Here is a 26,296-nt window from a genome sequence, read left to right as displayed (position 1 = left end):
TCTGTAAAGGTTCAAAGTAAATATTATTTGTAATAAGAGATAGAATTTAATCACTAAAAATGTTTTTTTTTTATTCCGAGCCTAATTTTAAAATTGCTTTTCTTAGAAATAATTGTGTTTTGTGAAGTGATCATCTCGTATCCGCATATGGAGAGCGTATTGAAAACTCCTCTTAGTTTTATGCCTAAAAGCTAGTAATAATATATTTGTCGCAGAAAAAATAGTGAATTACACTAATTTTGTTATTTATAGTCGATAAAAAAAAATTGGGTAATTCTAAATGTGTTTGGCAACCCTATAGAAAAATAGGAGGGAAAAACTGTCGATGCTGACAGTTGACACTGACAAATCAGTGACAGGTCACAGTTGTTTGTCGTCTTGCATTCTGTATTCGCGTGTGCCACGAAAGTTGTAAAAAACGCAAGGTGTTTTCCAGTTGAGTGAAATTGTGTTAATATTTTACATAAAAAAATATTCAAGCAAACCTCAGTACGTTACGTACGTTATAAAATAATATAAACGAAAGTTGAATACAGGGGCGTAAGTGAAAAAATAAAGTTTTTACATCCTGTTCTGACTCCGAAACAAGGCCGTGTGATTTTAAACTTAAATTGACAGGTAAGTGAGAAGGTTGACTATTTTTTTCTGTTTGTTAGTAAATAAATGACTTGTATAAGGAGCCTCAAAATTCGAATGCACATTTAATTCAATAAACATTTGTTTGAAGGTAATATAGGTTTGATAATTAAGTTTGAAAATATTTTTTACACAGAGATGTCTACCTAGTTACTTGTTTTTTTGAATCGCAACAAGGTAATGTTCAATTCTGATCTCATCTTATGTTAAGTGACGAATCCGTCTGCGCTGGTACCACCGAACTTGGAAGGGTTATGGTAGTTTTTAAAATGTAAGAATTATGCAAGCTTAATTTTATTAAGATATAAATTCCAACTGCCTTGTTGGTTTGATATTTTTCTGTTGGTTTTGTCTTTGATCTTATACACGTTTAGTCATAATTATACCATTATCCTCAGCCTACAAACAGCTGGGCCTAAGACTTTTCTTATTAAAGATATGGATTTAAAGCATTTACGCACAATACTTCTCCAATGGTGAATATCAACTTAGTTATGTGCCAACAGAGTTCACAAAGTACTGCTTTGTGAGTTTCCACAAATGTGTAATAGTGTGACAGTGTCATGAGCACTGAACCAAATAGTAAGTGCAATTTTGTGGAATTTCATGGTGTTATTTTAATAGGCAGTCTAAAATTTATAATACAATTAATAGAAACATTCCAGTAACATTAGTAAAAATTGTGAGAATAAAATATATTTATTTATGTACATTAATGTACTATGGATAAGGATATCTATGCTAACTTGAGATATTGCAAAAAATTACAAGCTATCTAGTAAATGTAATTTTTTTGGCAGGCATTTAATAAGAATGTAACAAATACAGCTGTTACTGTAACGTGCAAGGGAAAGGTACAACATGTATAAAATTTATCTATTTTAAATACAACATTTGCGATCATTGACCCCAAATTGCACTACATATTCCAATCAAAGGTCATTACTTCTAGCTAAGTTTTCTTAACCCACGAACAGACACATATAATAATGTTTGGGTTGAGCTACTATTTACATTTTATTTTTACTTTTATAATCATTCTTTAAGCTTAAAAAATATATTTACTTTTATCAAAATATTACTGCTCTCAGTTATTTCAATTGCATTGTCGCAGGCATCTTTTAACCAGATACCAGCCAGTTTTTATCCAATTGTCAGTTTAAATGCAGCCTTTGTTTACAAAATAGAAAAATCTCTTGCGAAGATCTCTCAACGCCAGACAATGTCTTCATTGCCTCATCGGTGCACTCTCTCACAGGTATCTTACTTGGAACTGGTCATTAAAAAGATAACATAAAAATATTTACACACCAGTTAGGAAAATAAGATATAATATGAAGTAGTTACAGAGTAAACCAGATAAAATACAAAATAGCATACAAGCCTATGTGTATGAATTCACTTATGAAAAGAAATAAAAATATATATTTGGATACTTAACTATCATCATCATCATCATCATCTCAACCAATTGATGTCCACAGCTGGACATAGGTCTTTTGTAGGGAGTTCCACAAAACACTGTCCTGGGCAGCTTGCCTCCAGTGGCTCCCAGCTACTCGCCTGATGTCATCTGTCCACCTCGTTGGGGGCCGACCTACGCTGCGTTTTCCGGTGCGGGGTCGCCATTCGAGCACCTTAAGCCCCTAACCTCCATCGGTTCTTCGAGCTATGTGCCCCGCCCATTGCCACTTCAGCTTCGCGACTCGCTGAGCTATGTCGGTAACTCTAGTTCTTCTACGGATCTCCTCATTTCTGATTTGATCACGTAGAGATACTCCTAACATAGCTCTTCTCCATCGCCCGCTAAATGGCTCTGAGCCTTATGAGGCCCATAGTTAGCACCCATGTCTCTGATCCGTAAGTCATCACTGGCAACGCGCACTGTTCGAAGACTTTAGTCTTTAGGCACTGCGGGATTTTGGACGAGAAGATGTCACGAAGTTTCCCGAACGCTGCCCATCCGAGGTCTCCCGAATCTCTGCCATTATGACTACATCGTCGGAAAACCGAAGTTGAGTGATGTACTCGCCGTCACAATCGGACACAATCGGGTGTCTGTCTAGTCACATCAGGTGGCATGTGTTTGATTTTTTTTATTTTTTACTGTTCAGTACTTTGGGGTGCTATAATATATTCATTGCACTATGTGAATCCTAAGATGAACCAAAGAAAAACCAAAATTGCAATTTTATTTAGGTAGTTATAAAAATTAAAGCAAGTTCTTTATAGGTATTGGATTCCTTCGTAACTTTAGCTGCATAGTTAATTATTAGGTGTGACCGTATTTGCCTGCATTCATCTTCGTAATCTTAACTGCCAAAGCAACAATTTCTAGTTTATTATTATAACCAAGTTGCCAACCCGAATAAGCTAATGTAGTTATTAGACTAACCATCTTAGGGTTTATTCATACGTTGCATGCTGTCAAGTCTAAATACAAATTTCAATATTTTATAGTTGAATCGAAAACAATATTTTATGGTACGCGCCAGTGTGCCCTGTCCGCTTCTCTGGTTAAGTTCGAGAACGAATGCGAACGGTCAATCACCCCAGTCAACGCTAACACAAAAAACCGCGCATTAACTATCTTACGGTTTTTGTTTTTAAATATTGACCGTTCCTAGCAAACATTTTTACGAACGACAACGCTACTAGTCGTTTTGTTCTAATAAAGTACTTGATGGCTACACATCGATTCCACTCAAATTACAGCATTGCAATGAGATCTTTATTTTATGTCGTATAAAGTCATCTATTCAATATTTTTGTAACAGGTATAAGCACCAGTGAGCTTATAAATACATACCGCACGTTACAAATAACAACTACAAATACAAATTAATATTACATGATTTAAGGATTTAATTTGAGTTTAGTTGATGCTGAGGGAGATTAAAGATTAGAGATGGTGTGGGATGGTGTGCGAAGTTATTACATACGTATCGTTCGAAAACGGTTGCCTCAGAGAGTGTTCATGTTAAAATTAGAACAACATTAGGTGCATGTTGCATTATTTAAATGTCTATTGTTTAGACAGTGATTTGTGTGTTCAAGACGCATAAGAAAGACGAAAGCTTGCAAATTAGCACACCTTTCGTGATATTGCAATATATTACTACTAGCTATTGCCCGCGACTTCGTAGCGTTTGATTTTGTTTTATGATGAGGCAATCAATTTAGTTGTAGTTCTAAAAAAAATGTTCAGTATTCAGTATCGCTAAGCCTTAAATGAGGCTTGCTGCTGTCTGCTGAGGGGATCTGTCCTCTAGCTCCAACCATATTCATCAGATCTTGACAAAGTTGGCAAATTAAACACATATTATAACCTCTATAGTACAAAAATAATTATTTAAATCGGTTATAATTTTTCAGAGTTATGGTGTAAAATCGTTAAACACTTTCATCCCCTCTCCCAAAGGAGAGCTTAATGTCGGAATAAAAAGTATACTATATTACTTCTAACACTTCCAAGACTATGTGTACAAAGTTTCATGAGGATCGGTTAAGTAGTATTTGCGTGAAAGTGTAACAAACAAACTTACATTGATATTTATAATATTATTAGGGATTAGGGATAGGGAATTTAGACATAGATTTCTTCTCAAAGATTTCATTTGGTAATTTGTTATAAAATAATATACAAAACATAATACCGTGCTGCCGCCTGGTAATGAGAGTTCCTTGAAAAAACCTTAAAATGGTTATATTTTGTACTGGTAATCTTCTCGTTCACTTGTCCGTAGTCGAACATAATCACTAAAACCTACGACGCGGTTTCGTTACGTATTATTAATAATAAAGTCACCTCTAGAAAGTGATGAGTGAAATTGCTCGTGAGCTCACTTTAAACGAAACAAGTAAAAAATTTACATCTCGAGTTAATTGCTTGATTGTACTCGTTATGCTATGAGAGCCTAGTACTATATATTTTAAGTTGTTTATATCTATTGTGGTGTCAGTTCTATTTATATATTAAGATATTGAAATATCACTTGCTTCAAGCTTACTTGGTGAAGGAAAACATCGTGAGGAAACCTGCATGCCTGAGAGTTCTCTATAATGTTCTCAAAGGTGTGTTGTCCGCCAATCCGTACTGGGCCAACATGGTCGACTACGGCCCTTCTCACTGCGGGAGACCCGTGTTCTTAGTAGGCCGGTAATGGCTTGATATGAAGACGCCTAGTTAACAAACAAGCAGACACTTTCGCATTTATCGTACATATCTCGAATGAAAGATTAGGCTCGATTGCTAAAACTGTAGTAGTACGAAATTCTTACAAATAACTATTTCGATACCATTACACTATTCAAGATCAAACAATCAGTTTTTACCATCCAAAACTCGTGTTTCATTGAATTCAGTTTCATAATAGTGTTACGTATATAAGTAGGTACTTGGTACCGACTCTTTGTTCTACACCATTGTTCACTTGTTTTGGACAAAGTTCCCTCATTATATCACGGAAATAAGATTCATCGAATAGTTATTCATACTTTTCAAAGAAGTAGGCAGATGTATAGTCGATTATACGTTATGCTAATATACAACAATACTTAACAATTATTCATTGTAAAGTCAACATCTGAGGATGCTCAGGTATCGGTGCGTAACGTGCGTAGAGGGTACATTGCCTAAGATTTGTTTGGTGTGGAGTATAAGGATTGAAGAAATTATAAATTACACCATACAGATTCTCCTGCTTTTCGCGGAGTATAAATTAAGCTTAATTATCATAATAGTTATGCTAATATGCTTAGTATTACTATTTTACTTTGTGAAGTCAACTTCTATCTCCGGTGACCCTAGTGTAACAGATCAAGTCAACGAACGTAGGAGTAAAGTAAATTGACTTTTGCTACTTCATATAAAATAACAGATTTACGCTAACGTGGAGGCGTTAGTTTACCTGAAAACTGACAGTAGTGAGGTTACGGAGGATGCTTTTTTGTTGCAGCTAAATGAGCGTATCGTGTTTTAGAAGAACTGTGAAGGTAGTGTAAATAAAAAAGTTTAAAATACATACCTACATATTTGTCTCAAAGCGGATTTTCCTAAAATATATTTCTTAATACTCTCCAAATGTTAATTGTCTGTTACGTATCGTTATGCATAAAGGAATATGTACGTATAATATTGTACACAAATTCTATCACAAATAAATTAGTGCCATCTCTTTGAATACTCAGGAACTACACCGTATTTCAGTTACGAACAAAATGCTGCAAAACTTGATAGATCGGAAATAAAATAAATAAATATACTACGACAGTACACATCGCCATCTAGCCCCAAAGTAAGCGTAGCTTGTGTTATGGGTACTGAAATGACTGATGAATTATTTTTATGAATAACTAGTTGTATCCTGCCACGCCTCGCCTTGGCACATTTTTATTGCAATACATTACATAATATGTCAGCGAGTGTTTTTCTCGCTTTCGGCAGATGGCGCGGTCACTGGTACATCGATCGTTAAAAAAACCGTAGTTTCACAGTCGCGGATATGTGACTGATGCAAAAAATTGATACAAACAATACTTGCAGGTGTAATACGGTGCAGAACTTTTTGAGTTTTTGAAGCGTTTTATATATATAGATATACATAAATACTTATAAAATACAGATACACATCCAGACACTGGAAAACATTCATGTTCATCACACAACATTTTCCAGTTGTGGGAATCGAACCCTCGGCCTAGGACTCAGAAAGCAGGATCGCTGCCCACTGCACCAATCGGCCGTCCAATACTGCGATAAGATGAATAAATATGGAATACATTAGTCATTGTGAGTTAGAGACTAACTATAAAATGATTTGATCCCCTTATTTAATGACGTCACATCCAAGTTAACGTAAACTTGTAATTTTATACGGACGCTAAAACGACAAATTTGGCAACTCAATGTGACAGATGTTAAGCACGCTCAATTAACTATGGCTAGGGACTCTGAACCTTCATTATAAATTATAATTTTTAAATAATTTTGAAGCTAGAAGAAGAAGCCCAGAAATGTTCCTACGACGTTGCGTCTTGTAAAATGTCTATTGTCTCTCATCAAATAGTTACCATAACAATGGGGTGGCTCAGTTTATCTCCGCGCTTAACTGGTTTCTTCACGCCCGTCGAAAGTGTCTTTATTTATAACTGGTTGTTTTAACATCTTGAATTCTATTGGATGCAAGCAGGCGTTAAAAAAAAAATTCAAAATTTAAAATTTATTTATTTCAAGTAGGCCTAATATAAGCACTTTTGAAACGTCAAGTCTGTCTGTTTGTAGTGATTCTACCACCGGTTCGGAAAGCAGATTCTACCGAGAAGAAGCCGGCAAGAAACTCAGCAGTTGCTCTTTTCCAACATCAAAAATTTACATTTTGCATTTTAACATTCATTTTTCTATCTTGTGTGAGCTAAAAGCGGAGCCGGAAGCTTCCAAGCAACCTTGTCATTAAAAAATTCATCAATTGTATAGTAACCTCGCTGTAATAAGTGTGTTTTAACAAATTCTTTAAACTTGTGCATTGGCAGGTCCAAAATCACCTTAGGAATAAAAATATTATAAAAGCGTATACTCAATCCCACAAATGATCCCTGTACCTTACGCAGACGATACGCAGATGACACTAATTTATGACCATTTCTTGTAAGTCGACTGTTTATGTCCACTTTTTGTTTATAAATACTAATATGTTGTCTTACAAATACTATATTGTTATAAATATATTGTGAAGCTACAGTAAGTATGCCTATTTCTTTAACTTAAGGTTACTTAATGGAATTCCAGGTTTAATTTGCTATGCTCCACGAATAGCTGGAGAATCTGTACGGTGTAGTTTATTAACTTTTTCAATCTTAACACCCCACACCAAACAGATCTTCGGCAATGTACTCTCTACGCACGTTTCGCTCCGACACCGGAGCATACTCAGGAGACGTTGAATTTACAATTCTTAAGTCAATCTTGAATTCCTAAAGCCGTGTCCACATTTTTATCTTTTCATACAACATCAACGGTGCTAGTTCATCAATCATCAATAGCCCATGACAGTCCTCTGCTAACCTACAGGCCTCTCCCAACAACGGGATGGTTTGCCCAGGGTCACCAAGAAAGGCAGCCGGGTTGGTTATCGCAGTAGATAGTATTAATAGCACAAAGAATGGAAGTAATAGCTACCCGTACTCCGCGTTATATTCCCGTATTAGTCGCGTCGTACTAAGTTGTACTCTAATTCTTAACTAAACTGACTGGTATAAAAATAGAGATAGCATCTTTCCCAATTTGACCTGTTGTATGTGCCCGTACCAGATATAAGTTCCAATAATAATGGGGAAAACAAGAGAGAGTTTTAAAGAAAGAAAGAAAGAAAGAAAAATCGTATTTATTGTCACACATTTGTGTAAAATGTTACATTTGTGAAATAAAATAATTGTTTAAGTATAAAAATTTAAAAAAAAAAAAAAATGTGTGACAAAGGAGCTGGCTCAGTATAGCTGCAAACTAAAACGCGCAGCACTGGTTTTCAGCCAGCCCCATTATCTTCGTCGTCACTGAATCCTCGCAACTAAACAATAACAAAATAATCATAAAAAAAACAATAACAAAGAATATAATATATAAACAAACAAAAGATATTTTTCATTTAAACAAACTTATTTACATCGAGAAATACAAAATCATCAAAGAGGTAAATAATAAACAAAATCAAAAATTATGAAATTAATAAACATGAAATACTAAAAAAAAGAAAAAACTAAAAATCTAAAATCAAAAATTAAATGTAATGTGAGTGTCTTTTATGTGAATAAAGGAAAAATTTATATAAAAGTACTAAAAGGTGGGAAAAGTAATAATTTGTTATTTATTTATTTTTTAAACCCATTGAAGAACTGAAAGGATAGAAATAAGATTTTAACTTGAATATTTTATTTTCATCATCATTACTTTGGTAAACACCACCAATACCAGCCCAAATACCAGTGTAAGTACAGCAGTAAAACGTGAATATTATCAAATCACCTTGTTAACCATTCTGACCTCAGCGGTCTCATGGAAATTACGTGAAGAGAAAACTCGTAATTTCGGCGTTTTTGCGTTCCGGGCGATTCTAATGATCGCCACGCTTCTATTAGATTCGAAAGTCCAATTTTCGCCCGTAGCAATTTATATTATGATTTCTTTTATGCGATGTACGATGGAATACAATGGTTGTAGGCATGGTATGCCGTATACATATTTATTGGTCGCTGATACTTAGAATTTCACTTGAGGTCCCAGCAGACTTTCTTTTAAATGGACATCCTTAGCTTTGTCTCTAAAGCCTCCAGGGATTCTAGGTCTGTTTTACATATTAATTGCTAATGCTTTTGAATCTCGCTTTTTGGTTCTTTCAATGTTCTCCAATAGGGTTCTCAGGACTATTAAAGGAAGACCTTTTATTTTATTTCTGAATGATTTATTAAAAAAGGTTTCTGCATTCCGTATAACTGTTTTCTTTGGAGATTTGTGGGGCCAATTAAAGACACACGTCCAGAATTGTCAGCTCAATGCCTTACTTATAAGGTTGGCTACAGTTAGAGTGTTAAGAAATTAAACCAAGTCATTTGCAATAGTTAAATAAAACCAGTTTATGTTTCACGACGTCTGAACAACTATTACAAAATTGTGATTGTAAAAGATGAATGTCATCGATAGCCTAATAATGCCATAGGTACTTTAAGTTATGACATACAAATGAAGTAAGTGCGTTCGTCTTTACGCTAGACTGGAGTTTGACCTGAGGATGTTGCTGGTTTTTTTTAGCTGTTGGATGAACGCTGATGCCTGGTTTCTTGTTATTCCAATATCTACGATATATTATGCTGAATCTTACTTGATGTTTTGTTCACCTGTGTACATCTATGTCCATTTTTTATAAAATATCTATCTTAGCAACTTATCAACAGATTACATATAGATCGAATATATATTAAACGTTAAGTTTATATGATTTTTCTTTCGATATATAACGATTTCTTATTAGTGCAACGCTGAATTAAAATTACTTGTTCTTGGTATCTATCACTTGGTGGGACTCGATTGACGGTGCTTCGACGTTTAAGGATCGTTTTCTAGTAACCCTTATTCTTGTATGTTGTTTTAATAAAATAGCTTTAAATAATTAAGGAGCACGACTGTTAATCTTAGGCTGAAGGAACAGTTATCATTTTCCGCTATAGCATATATTGTCTTTTTCCTACTCGATTTTGTTAACCTGGTTTAGAAATCCTGCCTCAATTGCAGCCAAGAATTTATTTGAGTGCCTCCTAATTTGAACGTATGTCTGCAACTAAAAATGCATGCTTTCACAAGACAAAAAAGCGCTGTAAAAATATTTGCTAGCACTAAAATATATCGATCCGTGCTACTATCTGTATTTATGTATATCACTATCTATAACCCTCCAAATTGGGAGGCACTCGAAGAAATTCTTTGCTATAATTTAGGCGGAATTCAAATCGTGAAAGCAGATTTTTGGATAACCCTACAAAAATCTATCTGAAGGTTAGTTGATTTTTTTATCACGAATGCGTTGATTATATCTTGCAAATCAACGTGCAGCCATCAATTATCATCCGTAGGTTAACGGTTAGTTAACAGTTAACAATTATGTATCGGTACAGTTCAATTTTAACCGCTCGTTTGTTACTGATTAGCTTCGTTACCTACATATGTATATACAGCACTTAATCAATGGCCGTGACCGTGTACGATGTACGCTTAGTGATTTAAAAACGTTGATTTCTCAATGTAACAAATTGAAGACTCGCGTTTTTTGGAGTTCCGTAGTCGAATAAGGAACTCAAAATTCAGGTGCAAAGTAAAAGAAGAATTCCCATGCTCTTATTAAAATTGTAAGCACCTAATATTTTTAAAAATAGATAATATTGTTTATAGGTAAGTTTTGGAGTGGAATTTTTAGTATCAGTTTAACTTAATGAAAAACCGGTCAAGTGCAAGTCGGATTCGCGCAAACGAAGGAATTTGAACCTTACCATTATCTATAAAACTGCGATGTCTGTTGTATGGAGCTCCCTTAAATATTTACTTAATTTTTTTTTTGGCAACAAATTTTTCATCTGTAAAAATTTTAACCGTCTATCACGGTTCATTAGATACAGCCTGTTGACAGACGGACGGACAGTGGATTCTTAGTAATAGCGGCTTGTTTTATCTTTTGGGTACGGACCCCTTAAAATGTACTTATTATTGCAACATTACTACCTTATATCTAAACATATATATATAACTCCACATTGGAGCCCACACATATGACGGCGGATTGGCACAGTGAGTGGTGACACAGCGACCCTGCTTTCTGTGTCCAAGGCTGTGAGTTCGATTCCCACAACTGGAAAATGGGTGATGAACAGAATTTTTTTTTCAGTGTTTGGGTGTTTATATTTCTAGAAGATTTTAATAGCTTAAAAGAAGACTAAAAAATCAATACGGTTTATTTTTTATGGTTATTATAAATCCGGATTACGTTTAAAATATCACTGGCATTTACTGTAAGAAACTTGTCTGTGGCCACTGAGGGATTACGACGGTATTGCGCAATTAACTGTTCAGCACCGGGAAGACCATTTCGGTGAACATTGCCCGCAATAACTGGATAATGCTTCTCAAAACCATAATATTTTACTATTCGAGTTAACGGTTATTGTTAGCATTAACCTGGTGTTGCGTCCGTTTTTGTAGCCACGAATTACTCTTTAACCGTTCACAGAATTTTTATTGGTGGTCACCTATTGTGCTCGTTTACGTTTTCCCAATATTTATTTAGGTTGTTGTGGTTTTATATTACTTGCGACATAACTATGTTATGTGTTTGTAAAAAAAAACAGCTCATTGGTTTGGGAGGCCAACTGAATCCAATGAATACAGGTACAAATCCAATCCATTCTAATATTGTATGACGACCTCCCTGGCGCAACGGTGAGCGCTGTGAATTCGGGAGGTCCCGGCTTCAACTCCTTTGGCAGGGCAATTTGGAATTTTATGATTTCTGAATATTCTCTGGTCTAGTCTGGCTTTGGCCGTGGCTGTTTACCACCCACCGATTTGGGGTATAATTACCATACTCCCTAACAAGTTAGCCCGCTACCATCTTAGACTGCATCATCACTTACCACTAAGTGAGATTGCAGTCAAGGGCTAACTTGTAGTGGCAAAAAAAAATTATAAATGTAAAATTGTGACCCTTTCTTTATTTTTTTGTTTATTACCTATGCTTGGCTCCACTTCCGAACCAATCTTGATGAGTTTCGGCTCAAATGTAGATTGCATCCTTAAGTACCCTAGTAACGGTGCCAGAGATTTTAAAAATCTTTGATTTAGTTTCAAGCTACGCCGATCTTAGAGAAATTTCGAATGTACTTCAGAAGGTTAAGTACCCTAGTAACGGTGCCAGAGATTTTAAAAATCTTTGATTTAGTTTCAAGCTACGCCGATCTTGGAGAAATTTCGCCTTGATCGCGGCATTAAAGGATACTTTTGTCAGATCGCCGGATAAAATAATTGTAACCGATCAATGGTTAAGTATATTTTTATCCGATCGACGCAAAAAGGATTCTTTTATTTTCGGCACCCAACGAATCCCGTGGGATTTTTAAACGCCTCAAAAGATTTGCGGCACTTTGCAACAGCTATTAAATAACAATCCAAGAAATACCAATTTCGTTTGATGTAAACCGAAATAAAGGTTCCGTACGTGTTCTGCCTTGGGCTAGAGAAAGTCAAAACATGTGTACTGAACGTACCCACGTATCCGCGTATTGTTTTCCAGAACACCAAACTTTTTAATACAAAACTGTGACCTTCACGACGCCTCCACACATACGTAATTATGCATTGTATATACATGTCATACGGTGGTGTGCGCTCAACCGTACCTACGTTCAGTGGTTGTTACGTGGGGACTGGGTAGCCTATGTATGTTTTGTAAACATTTACTCGATTGCGCTACAGAAATAATGTTTGCAATTTTAAATGTGTAATGTTTTTTCTGTATTTTACGTACTAAAATCATATGTACTACGTGTGTTAAACCTCCCGGTAAAGCAGAAGATGTATCGCGAACTATTAATGACTTAGAACTTCATTCACATATATGAGTAAATTTTGGCAGCCTTATAAATTGAGTGTGTAACGATACCGACATCAGATTTACTAACTTTTCCAACAGTTGCTAAGCGGCGGCCCTTCCATGCAAAATATGCGATAAGTTGACAACTGACGCTATCAAAATATGCGTTTGTAGGTAGACGACGAGTTTGCAACTTGTTGGAAAGTTATAAAAAAAGTAGATTGTCATATGGGGCAGTTAAAATAGTTTAGACAAATAATTACCATTTACAAGTCTCTCTAAGATATAAGAAGACTGAGTCTTCTGTCTATCTATCTTGTAATGAGGCCCGCTTCAGCGGATGCACTTCGACCCTCCAGGATCTTTTGTGCTCTCGACTGAGTCTTACTAAGGTTCTTCTTTTATGACAGATCGAATTACAAGCCTTTACACGGCGCAGGGGACAAAAATTTTAACCCCCGATAACAAGGAATGAAAACTTGTTCTCCTGCCAAAGATCGGCAATAGGGTAAAAGAGAAGGTTACCCGTGCGGCCATGCTCGGATAGTGGATAAAACTGTGGGAGAAGATAAACATTTTGTCCTTTCCCAGTGAGGAAGAATATCTCCTGCCATAAAAGCTGTGCTGACTGCTGAGACCCATACGATTAGTGCGTCCGTAATAAGTGACGGCAACACTCAATAGCTATCGTTTACTGTTTTAAACGTCAATACTATAATTTTACAAAAGTAAATCTCTGCATCAAGATCTCATAACATCAGTAACAAAAAAGATCTCTTAAGATAACGACCGCTCCTCCACTCCACTGGAATTCGCTGATTCAAATACACGACTACAATAATGCATAATAAATGACGTGAACACTCACACATGCATACTTTTCGCTGTGCTATACGCTAGAACCTCACGTATTAATACCCAAAGCATGTAATTATGCATACACATAATGCGCACATGACATACGGTCGGTGTGTTGGGCCGAGCGTAACGCGCCGCTAACTGACCGTTACGTGGGGGAAAAGTTTTGAACTTATACAAGGTTAATTGTTTTATTTCATCAAATATATACCACCGAACATTTTCCCAGGATATTTTTGACACAAACCAAATGCAATCTTTAGGAAACTCTCAGACGTCCTTAAGGGAGACATGCCTTTATGTTTAAAGCGCAAAGTGTTCGACCAGTGTGTCCTACCCACTATGAGCAGAGACATGGACCCTTACAAAGAAGGTTGTGCACCGGCTCAAAGTGGCTCAGCGGGCAATGGAAAGAGCGATGTTAGGTTTGTCTCTATTAGATAAGATTCCCAACGTAGAGATCAGAAACCGAACTGGAATCACTGACATCGTTCAAAGAGCAGCGGCCCTGAAATGGAACTGGGCGGGTCACATATGTCGAAGGGAGGACGGGCGGTGGAGCCGAGTGATTCTGGATTGGCAACCGCGTACTGGACACAGAAGCATTGGCCGACCACCAGCTCGATGGAGAGATGATATTGTAAAGGCAGTAGGGAAGAACTGGATGCAGCTAACCAGCAATAAACCGAGATGGCGTGCAAATGAAGAGGCCTTAGTCCAGCAGTGGACTGAGATAGGCTGATGATGATGATGATGATGAAATGCAATCTTATTTTATACTACACGAGGCACGACGCTAGATACTTTCTATCCTGGAATTCAACCAGTTTCCTTCGGAGAGAGGATGATCATTTTTGACAATTCTATACTCCGTACTATTGTAAACCGTTTTTAATAATCTTTTTGCACTGGAAAGATAGTATTATCAATTCAGTTTTGCGTTAATTTCATGATGGGCCATCCACATTCCGAGCTTGGGCACACGGGTTTAAATAATATCCAAATAATGCCTATACATCCACAGCAGTGCCGCTGAATATGACTATAAATCGAGGACAGAATTTCTCAGTAGATAGCAGTAAACCTTGAACTTAATGCTTTATGACACTAAATACATGCAGTGCATAGATTAGGGCTTGCTCGATAGGGCCGCTAGGCCTAGGCTAATTATTATTAGTAGTTAGCTAATAGTAGAAATAGAGTCTAAATAATTAACGTGATGCCTTGGAAACAATTTATATACATAAGATTCTGATTCAGGAGATAGAGATACAAAAATAAACATTATAATAATTAACATATGGAAGTTGTTATATAACATAATTGTGAAGAGTGTATTGCATGCATTTGTAGGAATCGAAATAGATTCTTTCGCAAAAAAATATCATGCATAACTGGTATCTTGTTCACATAATTCGAATGCATGGTATTTGCTATTGCGATAATAGAATGTACTTCCTTGTTTAGATTTTCCATGAAGTTATATCTTGTGAAGTATTGACTGTACAAGGAGCCTGGAAATTCTTAAGGTTTTGCGGGATAAAAAGTCAATCCCTCTTTGATTGAACATCAAGTTTCCATGATCATTATAGTAACCTATGTGTTATTCAAATTTCTCAGTATAAGTAGGTACCTTTTTTTTGTGCACAGATTTATATCGCAGGAACACTGGATACGAAACTTACGAGGAGCAATGGAGTGAATAATTGTAAACTAAGAAATATTTCTTTCCAAGTACTTACGTTGTCTAATGGGACTTCGAAAGCTTTGGCGGTGGCTAGTTAACATCTTATAGACAAAGACGTGCAGCCAAGGAATTAACCAATTTAACGTTCCGGTACGATGCTGTGTAGGAACCTATTTGGAGAATAGGTTTAATATAACTGCCATACTTCGGAAATCAGAAATGGCACAATAAAATTCCACATAAATAAAAATTCCATAATTTAAATGCACGTCGGTCTTATCACAAGTTTTTACAAAGCATTCAAATATGCAGTATGGCTATATTTTTGCGAGGTTATAATGATTACCACATTCCTTAACCTAAAGCTGGAACTAGAAGGGTACCTAACGCGCCCTGGTCTAAGAAGAGCCTACGAAAAACTTGGCCGGGCTTTAATATTTCTCATTCTCATACTCATTTAGTTTTTTATGCACAGCATAATGATAATGATGATGATTATATGGTTTTAAGATCACAGTTGGTCTCAATTTAAAAAAAAATTTTGAAACAATAATATTCAGTTTAGTATTCATTAGTATCTACTCATTACTACTTACACGTCAAATTCGACCTTGGAAACAATATCTTTGGTAGCTATTTGTATGACGCTATTGATTTACGAAATAAAAAACTAATCATTGGACCGACTAATAATGTGACAAATAATAAGAACATAATGTGGACAAATTCGACCTATCAATTCAGCCATCAAGTCAATCAGTCAGCAAAGCATTGGTGGCTCCTCTGGTACTGCAGATGTTCATGATCATTTAACATCAGGTGACCCACTTACACATTCGCTCGCTATTAATATAAAAAAAAAAACAATTAATACCAATCAAGGTCCTATTCTAAGTTCATTGCAAATTGCAATCACCACTTAGCAGTTTAAATAATGAATGATGATGTTATTTTGTCTGCCATGTTTAATTTCTCATGACGATAACCGGACCGTATATCCATGCTAATGACAGATTTGTCATTTGAAAGTCGCATTGAGAGCTCGAACTTGAAAAGTCATTGATGCTGCTCATCCGTACTAGTAAAATATATGCGAAAGTGTGTGTTTGTTACCTATGTTAGGCTCAGCCAGTCCAACAATCTTGATGAAATCTTTAGCAATAAATAGCTTGAATGCCGGAGATGAATAAAGGATATATATTTATTTATCCCGGAAAACCACAGAGTAATTCCAGAGGGAAAATATGCACAGATATTTCTTACATCCTAGACAATGACATAGGCTACTTCTTATGCCGGAAAAACGAAGGTACCAGCGGGATTTTCAAAAAAGTCCCTGGAACTAGCTGTATTTATGTTGCATTAAAATATGGATCTATCGAAGAAGACAATATTGAACTATAGATGATCCAAAGATATAACAAATATCGAGGAGACTAAAAGACTAGAGGTTAAAGTGGAAATATCATTTCATTGAGAGCCTGACCTTGACAATTCTTGGTATACATTTACATATGAATGCAAGCAAAATTATGCAACCGAACAAAATCATGTTGTGAAAGCCACAGAATTTATGAATACTATGTTCGGTCTTTAATTCAAAAGAATTCCGATACATCTATTATTTTGCAGGCCTAGGATGGTAACCGCGAGATCTATGTCACGGATCTTAACGACTTCGATAAAACCAGTTCTTTGCGGTATATTTTATTAATTCTCGCGGCCGTGCTGCTATTGTTAAGTCAAAGAATCAGTAAAGAAAATTGACAGGTGATAAATTCATACTAACTACCATTGCAGAAAGTATTGTTCTAAAATTATAGTTTTATATGACATATTATTATTTCTTAAGGGCCCTGAAATAAGAATACAGTAATAAATATACTGCTCATCGTTCAAGATGGCAGTAAGCCTCCAGTTTTGGTTAAATCTTGAAACTGAAAGAGTAAAATGCTCTCGTGAGCATCCGTAAGATGTCATTTATGTCAAATTCGCTCGTATATCGAGCTCTACCGATTTTATTAAGATGAAAGAACCTCATAAACTATTCCTAAGCGACATTCTTTACATACATACGACATACATCTAGTAGTCACTAGATGTATGTCGTATGATCAAGACGTTTTCGCATATTTCTATCAAAAATTACTAAAAACTTTGGTGAACGTGGGTTAACCAGCACAATCGACAGATTTACGCAACTGAAACTAGGTCACACCATCATAGAAAGTATTGTTTTCACCTGTAGAAAAAGAGTTATATTATACGTCCAGTGAGAGAACACTCGTGCCCAGTCTGTAGTGGGCCGGAATCGGTCGATGATGTTACGCCCAAATATAAACAAGTAAGCATAATATATTAAAACGGCGAAATTATTCGCCCGAACTAAATCCCGTTCTTGTAGTGCCTTCGCTTTGAGTTAATGGATCTTTAATTGGTACGGAATTTGCGTTTGAAATTGCATATTGGTTTTGTGGTTCATTCATTAGTCGCTTTAGTATGAGCGTGGAATTTATGGAGCTCACTGCACTGTTATGTGTTTCCGAAGTACTATAAACCAGTATTGGCTAATGACTTATATACAGGCTACATGTTAGCGGAAATTATTCATTCGAACATAATTTCGATTTTCACAAAGTCAGTGTAAATCGATCTTTAATTGACTCAGAATCTGCATTTGAAATTACACCGCGGTTGATTGCTTCATCTGGTGGCAGAAAGACTGGGTAATTTTTAGCGCAAAGGATCAGCCTGGCTGTTCAGCGCGAAAATGCAGCCAGCATTCTTGACAAAATTTTACTAGTACTTAATTAGTTTAGTTCTAAGTTTTATTTCAAAAAGCATAAAAATGATGCGTGGTAAAATGGTTTTGGGGTTTATTCAGTACTCACGAGCAACTGAGGGGCAGAAATTTGATATACGAAGTCGATATAATTTGATATTCGAGTTATTAGCAAATATTGGCTAACAAATTTTACCATTATATTACACGTTTGATAGAAGCATATATTTAACAAAATCAAAATATTTACCTGACCTACACACACTACCTTAACGAAGTTTTTTTTCGGAATCTGTAATTTGTAATTGTATATTGGTTTTCTGGTTCCCTCAGTCACTTTTAGTTATGAGCAGAAGTTGATTGAGCCCAATGCGCTTCTTCGTAGTTCTGAAAGCTAATATTGGCTAATGACTCGAATATGGTCGTTATGACTTGAATTTTACGATTCAAACAATTTGGAAACGTAATGAATTTTAATTGCAGTGCGCGTAATAATTACCTACATCTAAGATTAATTGTTGTATAATAGTTAAGCGTGGCCATCATCACCTGAACTTTATGTGTGTTGGCTTTTATTTAAATTAATTTTAATATTATTACTGTGAAATCTGGACGACTAAAACTCACAGTAATTATTTCTCAGTCAATAATGTCTATACTAAAACTTGTCCCAGTAAACAGTCCCTCGCGACTTCGTTCGCGTATAACCTTGTTCAGACTTCAGCTTCCTTTTGGGGGGGTCTGAGTTCGTTTTCCGGAGTTATGTGCGTTTTAAAAATGCTACTTGCTTTACCGATGAAGGCAAACATCGTGATGCCTGAGATGCCTGAAAATGCTCCGTAGTGTTCTCCAAAGGCGTGTGAAGTCTACCGCATCTAATCCGCATTCGGCCAGCGAGATGGTCTACGGCCATATGCTGTTCATTCTGAGAGCGTACCCTTTAGTAGCCCGGTGCATGGTAATGTATTGATAAGATAAAAACAATCGATTAGTTCTGTATAACGTTCCTGGGCTAGAAAAAAAAGGGGATTTATTAAAGAGACAAAAAATAGCACTAATAGTTTTTAGGTACACCGATACCTAACCATTGAAACAAAAAGTCTCAGTTCCTTATTAAGTAATTATGCAATTCAATTCAGTTTTTGGACTCGTTCATCGGTTTGTAAATGAAAGAATCACAAGAATGACAGCAGGCTGAGACATCCTGGAAATTGCATAACGTAAATTTCAAAAACGTAACGATTGCATTTTCGTCGTTTCGCGGAAGCGGCGTCCTCATTCGGCATCTAGAGAGTTGGCTATTTGATCATTATTGTAAGAAGCCCGATGACTTACTAACTTACTACACTCAAGCAGGAGCTGGTTGTACCTACCTACCCATGCAAACGTGATGTAAAATAAGTAATTACGAATAGTGTAACAACTGCAACCGCTCGAATACGAGATCGATTGGATGTCGATTCGTCTAACTTGCCAAACAAATGTTTATTAACGCGTCAAGGTAAATCACTAATGGCGATTAAATTTCATCGCTGACGTGAGAATTGTAACATCTTGTCCTATCGCACAACTTCCCAAACAATTGTACCTTCTTTCCACCTCTTTGCTCCATTATATAAGAATAACTGCCTCGTTGGTCTAGTGGTTAGTATTTACGACTGCAGATGAAGAAGTTCTGCGTTCGTTATCTTGAAATTATCGGTGATTCACTCACGTGCCTTGGAGAACACGTTAGGCTGCGCCTGATCTCTGATCGTGAGTGAGCTCCATTCCCATCGAACTATGAGAAGGGGAAAAGAGAGTGCACACAATTGTAAACTATATATAATATCTCCCGCGTAGTTGCAAAATCTCCCTGGTGATTGACCACTGTAGCCAAAAACGGTCAGGGAACTGATATTTTTTTACGTTTGTATTAGGTTACTTTTCTCTGTGGTGTTCATAAGTTTATTATTAATTCCAGCTTTACGCTTTGAATATATACCTAACACTTTTTATTTAAATATCTAATAATTGTTATAACATATAAGGCGATTAAACAACTCTAATATAATGTCAAAGACCTGTACCACTTACATGAGAAAAACTTGCGCAAGCCCTACTTCTGAAGCTTGTTTATCACGTTTCTATTTCCTGACATGTGAATACAAGTTTCCTTAAATGTTTTCCTATTTGAGTGGTCAGTAAAAAGTGTGTCAAATTCTCTTCCAATATTATTTAAGGGTTATGTGATATGAAGGATATTGTAATCTAAACCAATTTCAATCTATCATCATCATGTAACCATTGTTATAACATATACTGCTGCAAATAAGTATTTTATAGGGAGTTCCCTATAAAATACTTATTTGCAGCAGTAGTGCACATCCATATCCAGCGGCTCCTTGCGACTTGTTTTATGTCGTTGGAGGTCTACCAACGCTGCCTTTACCGGTGTTAGATTTCCATTCCAGCACCTTGGGACCCGAACTTCCATCGGTTATGTGGTATATCTCTGAGCTATGTGGCCCACCCATTGCCACTTTATCTTTGCGCCTCGTTGAGCATGTCGGTAAATCTTTTTGATGTGTTTTTGCTAATTCCATTTTTATTTCGTTTAAATCTTAATTATAATCCTGCAAGTGCAGTAATAAAGTTGGATCTGTCTTTCTGCAATTTTTTTATGATTAGAGTAGCTATATATCGATATGCTTTCGATTGCTTCACCCCCCCTTATAGAAGTCATAACCTAAACACCATAGCAGGTATCTAATAGTTGTTTCAAGTCCTTTTGGAAAGAAGAAGGGCGCTTCCCCTCACCTCACCCCTTCACCCCTTCCCCCCGGTCTCGTTCAAAGTCATAAAGTCCGCACGCGCAGGTAAAAATTTAAAATTTGCTTGGTTTATTCATAAACACGATGTTTATCAACATTAATATTAAATTTATAAGAAAGTCAGGAAATCTCATCAAGTCTCCGGCATTTTCTCCGGAATTTAGATTTTTTGATCTGGGAACCCTAATCGCGGGTGAAACCACCGCTACTCGCTAGTAATTATACATGCACCTTGACTTTGACTATGGCAGTCACAATCGTAAACACCAATTTTCTTTATGTTTCAGATTTTCTTTACTAACCATGGGAATGAAAACAATGATATGAAAATCAACAATGGACTCCACTTAAGCGCGTTCACTAGAAAACGCGGCAAAAAGTCGTACGCCTGTGAAATGTGACGTAACGCCATCTATCGGTGACAGCTAGTATTAGATCGAGAGTAACGAAAAAAATATGAAGCTCAATTTGTTTAAACGGTCCATGATTTTCGCGACTTTCTTCGGGTCGTGTTTATGCATAGCACTGATAGTTGCGTCTCTGGGGACCACACATTGGGTCGATGCGAGGGCAAGAAGGCTATCCAATCCCACGGAATCCGAGGGTAGAATAAGTTTTGGACTATTCGAAGGACGCAAAGAGTTGAATTTTGCATACGGCTGGAGAAATTATGATTTAAGTGGTAAGTTTTTTTTTAAATAATTGAATGATTGTTTTTTTTATTTGAAAATTTCTTTATTTTGTCAATAAAATGTAACAAATGTTAAACAATACATATAATAAGTTCTTATTGCCATCGTAAACTTAAATTTTTTGTTCTTGATGCTCACACCCCTTTGTAAGCATATTCAATGAGTAATTAAAATTAACAATAACTAAAACTCATCCTTATCACGTACGTTAAAATAAACGTATTACTTTTTTTACTTTATATAAACGTGCTAGTTTCGATGCCATGCACATCATTCATACTTATTCAGATAAATTATATATATTAGTTCTATGCTTATAACTTGTACTATCGACTATCTCACGTAATACTTATTATAAAGCACTGAATTAGGATTCCAAAAACAGTGAAAACGCCCCGCCCACATCTCACTGCACACCCGCGGAATGTTGCCAGCTCACAAACTTTTCCCATTTTCCCTATTGTATGGTAAATGTTTAGAACATTAGAGGACCATTACTGTCAACTGCTAAATGGAATGAAGTTACTAACCGCCTGTTCGAGAAACACTACTCTAAGTTTTAAATTCTGTGTTTGATACCATATAAGTCGCAGCTTTCCCGCGATCAAATAAGTAAACGTAGGTAGAATACTTGGCACTTCACGGTCTGATGGGAAGCTTGGGTCGCGTCTAATTATCACCGTGACAATAAGGATTTGTCGCCAAGTGATTTATGATTTAGTGATTTTAGCGTTTCAGTACAATGCCGCGTAGAAACCCATGGGTATGGGTTTAACCTAACTGCCACAACCCCTGCAGGTTAGCTCGCTACTATCTTAGACTGCACTATCATTTATCAAAATGTCATCAATATACATCAATGTCCAATCTCATCAATTTGCGATTGTAGTCAAGGGCAAAACAAAAATAAAAAAAACATATCACATTAGCTTGAATTACTTTAAACTTTTCCAGTAAAAGCCGGTACGCACCCTGCCCGACGTTGGTCATGGTGCGGTACAGCAGCGCAGCTGGCAGTGGCGTTGGCGGCGTCCGGCGGCGCATGCGTACTCGCCGCGCTCGGCTCGGCCGCCAGGAACCGATGCTCGCCGAAACCTTTGCTCATATGCAACTGCGCCATTAGTAGGTTTTTTTTTAATTCATTACTTCAAACAAATTTTCTGCACTGACCTTTGCAAGGTTGAGGACCAAGTTACTGAGTCTCCATGTCGATTCATATCGTCACTTGTATCTTTGGTAAAACAGATGGCGGAAGATTTTCTCCATTGACCTGGTTAGGTTACGGACCTAGAGTCTCCAGCTATATTATCACTACTCGTATGTAGTAGTACCTAGCATTTCTGTAACTGGATAGGTAGAGGCCTTGTGATGATTTTATACTTTGCTGGAAACAAATGATGTACAATTTTCTGCACAGCAAGAAATTTCTTAGAAATTGTTCATCAGTTAACATCTCTTCTCATCTCCGGTGTCAGAGCGAAACGTGCGTACATTGCCGAAGATCGGCTTGGCGTGGACTATAAAGATTAAAGAAATTATAAATCACACCGTACAGATTCTCTGATTTTCGCAGATTATCAGATTATAGAAAGTTATGCTTAAAAATCATAGTATGTAATGGAATCCCGCAAAGTAACGCCTGTTAATTTTATCCAATATTTATGGATATGTGTTACTTTCAGTATTATTTACGATGGGGGCAATGTCAGTCTGGCTGACGGAGTTCTTCCTCCGATTGCAGCACAACGTAATGTCGGATGAAGATCTAGCGAACACGTGGTCGTCCGACTCTACTGCTGATCTTGGACTCTCTTTTTGGTAAAAACTACTTTTTTTTAATGACCTTGAAAACTCATGAAAGTAAACTCAAGATGGATAAATATATAGCAATTGTTCTCTTTAACGACGATATCACCTGAGGATTTTCCAATGTCAGGGTGAAACGTGCTTATTTCTGCCGCCAAGTACATATATCCATATATACATATAATATATATAAATACAAAAGAACATACACTATAACATAGTTTGTTATATTAGAATCCCCGCAATTATTTTATTTTTTTAGTATTTGTTGTTCGGCAACAGAAATGCATCATCTGACAGCCGAGTGGCGCAGTGGGCAGTGACCCTGCTTTCCGCGTCCAAGGCCGGGGGTTCGATTCCCACAACTGGAAGAATGTTTGTGTGATGAACATGAATAGTTTTCAGTGTCTGGGTGTTTATCTGCATATTATAAGTATTTATGTTTATAAACACTTAAGGGTAGGCTTTTAATAACTTACAATGCCTATGCTTCAGTTTAACTAACTCGTAACTCGTACTGGAGATTTTCTTCATTTTATATCATCTGCATACCCTGTGCATACCCTCTATGCACGCTACTGATCATCTGTGAGAATTTCAACCTCCTAGCTATCATGGTTCACGAGATACACCAAGGACAGACAGATTGACACATTGACAGAGAAGAATTCACAGAGTCTTATTCAAATTTAAAATTAATTTATTTCAAGTGGTCTTAATATACGCACTTTTTTTTGAAAGGTCAGGTTCAAGTTTTTACCGACTTTGAAGAAGCCGCCTAGAAGCTCAGCAGTTGCTCTTTACCGACATCATTTCACTTATTTTTAAACCGATAGGGCCCCGTTTTGTCCATTGGGCATAAACCCTAGAACTATTAAAAATTAAAAATTCATTTATTTCAAGTAGGCCTTAATATAAGCACTTTTGAAACGTCAAGTCTGTCCGTGTGTAGTGACTCTACCACCGGTTCGGAAGGCATATTCTACCGAGAAGAAGCTGGCAAGAAACTCAGCAGTTGCTCTTTTCCAATATCAACAATTTACATTTTACATTTTAAAATTCATATTTCTATCTTGTGAGAGATGAAAGCGGATCCGGATGCTTCCAAGCAACCTTGTCATTAAGAAATTCATGAATTGTATAATTACCTCGCTGTAATAAATGTGTTAACACATTCTTTAAACTTATGCATTGGCAGGTCCAAAATTACCTTAGGAATCATATTTTAAAAGCGTATACTTAATCCCACAAATGACCCCTGCACCTCTCGCAGACGATATGCAGATGTCACTAAACTATGACCATTTCTTGTAAGTCGACTGTATATATCCACTTTTTGTTTATATAGACCAATTAATTAATGTTGTCTTACAAATACAATATTTTCATCATTCGTTCCAAGACTTAAGAAATGATGATACATATACAAAATTTCATTAACTTACAGGTTAGTCGTGACGGCTTGTATATCGGCATTCGTTAACAACGTCTGCATCCTCATAGCGATGGCGGATGGCAGGGACGCCGATACCATCGCGCCAGCACTCGAAGAAAAAGTCAACGGGGCTATAATGTTATATTAAACGATTGCATCTCGTCTTTCACTAATAAAGACTAGCCTAGCTTGGGCAGGAGACAAAAATGATATCCCCCGATTATATCCCCTGACTAAAATTAATGTTTCTATCTGCCAAAGCACGGCAACAGGGAATAAGAGAAGTTTACCCCCGTATTTCCACTTTCGCGGTGAGTTAATAAAGCTGTGGGAGAGGATAAAATTGTGTCCTTTCCCCGGAGAGAAAAATCTCACCTGCCCATATTAGCCTGCAGAGTGAGATTTTCTATCTATGTTTACTTATTCGATCACATGGAAGTTTTGTATGGAATCGTTAGAGTGCCATCTAGCGGCAATACCGTTTCCCGGTATTGTAATTAGATGGCGCTTTTAGGCACCCAGTGGGGTTTTTAATCCGCACCGCGACAGAGTTATGTCTACGCATTATCTCGTCTTATCTAATACAAATAGGACGAGAATGAAGTAGACCTCAGGCCTATAGAGAGCTTACTACCATTGCTTAAAGCAGTATTAGTTTGATACTGTTGACTTGCACTAGTTCCAGTATTGTTATCCTTATTTTAAGACGTCAAGTGTCCCTAACGAATATTAGAAATGTCAATATGTGTTTATTTGTTTGTTACGCTTTCACGCCTTATGTGCTGAACCGATAGTCATAAAAATTTGCATAGAAGTTGTTAGGGTTACAAATAAGGACATGTAGTCCTTACTTGTACCTCTAACAACGCCTAGAAAAAAGTACGGTTCCCAAGGTAAGGATTTTTTTTGTTTTATTGTTGGCAACTATACTATTCACTGCACTATAGAAAAGTACCAAATCTATACTGACGCGAGCAAAGCCGAGGGCAATATATAGTTTCAAATAAGACTGCTTTAGGCGATGGATGTAAGCCATCAATTAAACTACTACTGTCCAATACTTTTAATGTATAAAATCGACGCGTCATAAAGAAACACACACAAGTTCAACACAAATAGGGTAATTGAGATAAGCTCAAAAGATTTTACGTATATATAAGTTAAGTATGTAAGGCTGAATGTTAGTTTAAGTTAATATTTGAATCTCTAATAATGCACCTATTTAAAAGTCCGTCCATTTTATTATATACATATATTACGATACGAGGTTATTAAGTTATAACTATGAAAAATAAGATTTTTTTAGCAATTGGCGAGGTTTCTACTTCCTCTAATACTACCGTACAACATTTTTTTAGTAAACGTAATTTTTGAGGTAAATTTATCATCAATAATAATTAAAATTACAAAGAGAGAAGCTCAAAAAGATTTTACGTACATGTTGTCTTCTCATACTTAA

The 26,296-nt window shown here is 36.4% G+C and overlaps 1 protein-coding gene across 1 annotated transcript; it reads left to right on the top strand.

Annotated features, from left to right (window-relative positions):
• The first annotated feature begins 123 nt into the window (after positions 1 to 123).
• LOC120634197 lies at positions 124 to 26,296 on the top strand. The gene is made up of 5 exons (XM_039904658.1): positions 124 to 618; positions 21,192 to 21,586; positions 22,551 to 22,718; positions 23,279 to 23,414; positions 24,850 to 26,296. The coding sequence occupies exons 2-5, from the start codon at positions 21,361 to 21,363 to the stop codon at positions 24,983 to 24,985; spliced, it is 666 nt and encodes a 221-aa protein (XP_039760592.1). The 5' UTR covers positions 124 to 618; positions 21,192 to 21,360; the 3' UTR covers positions 24,986 to 26,296.

Source organism: Pararge aegeria, chromosome 23 (genome assembly GCF_905163445.1).
Source record: "Pararge aegeria chromosome 23, ilParAegt1.1, whole genome shotgun sequence".
Lineage (NCBI taxonomy): Eukaryota > Metazoa > Arthropoda > Insecta > Lepidoptera > Nymphalidae > Pararge > Pararge aegeria.
Note: the sequence above shows the minus strand (reverse complement) of the source record. Positions and strands in the feature narration are given on the sequence as shown.

Excerpts from the sequence above, each read along its gene's own strand:
- LOC120634197 (XM_039904658.1), top strand. The coding sequence starts at position 21,361 with ATGAAGCTCAATTTGTTTAAACGGTCCATGATTTTCGCGACTTTCTTC. Across the intron at positions 22,719-23,278 it reads CATATGCAACTGCGCCATTA|TATTATTTACGATGGGGGCA; the intron begins GTAGGTTTTTTT and ends TGTTACTTTCAG. Across the intron at positions 23,415-24,849 it reads GATCTTGGACTCTCTTTTTG|GTTAGTCGTGACGGCTTGTA; the intron begins GTAAAAACTACT and ends ATTAACTTACAG.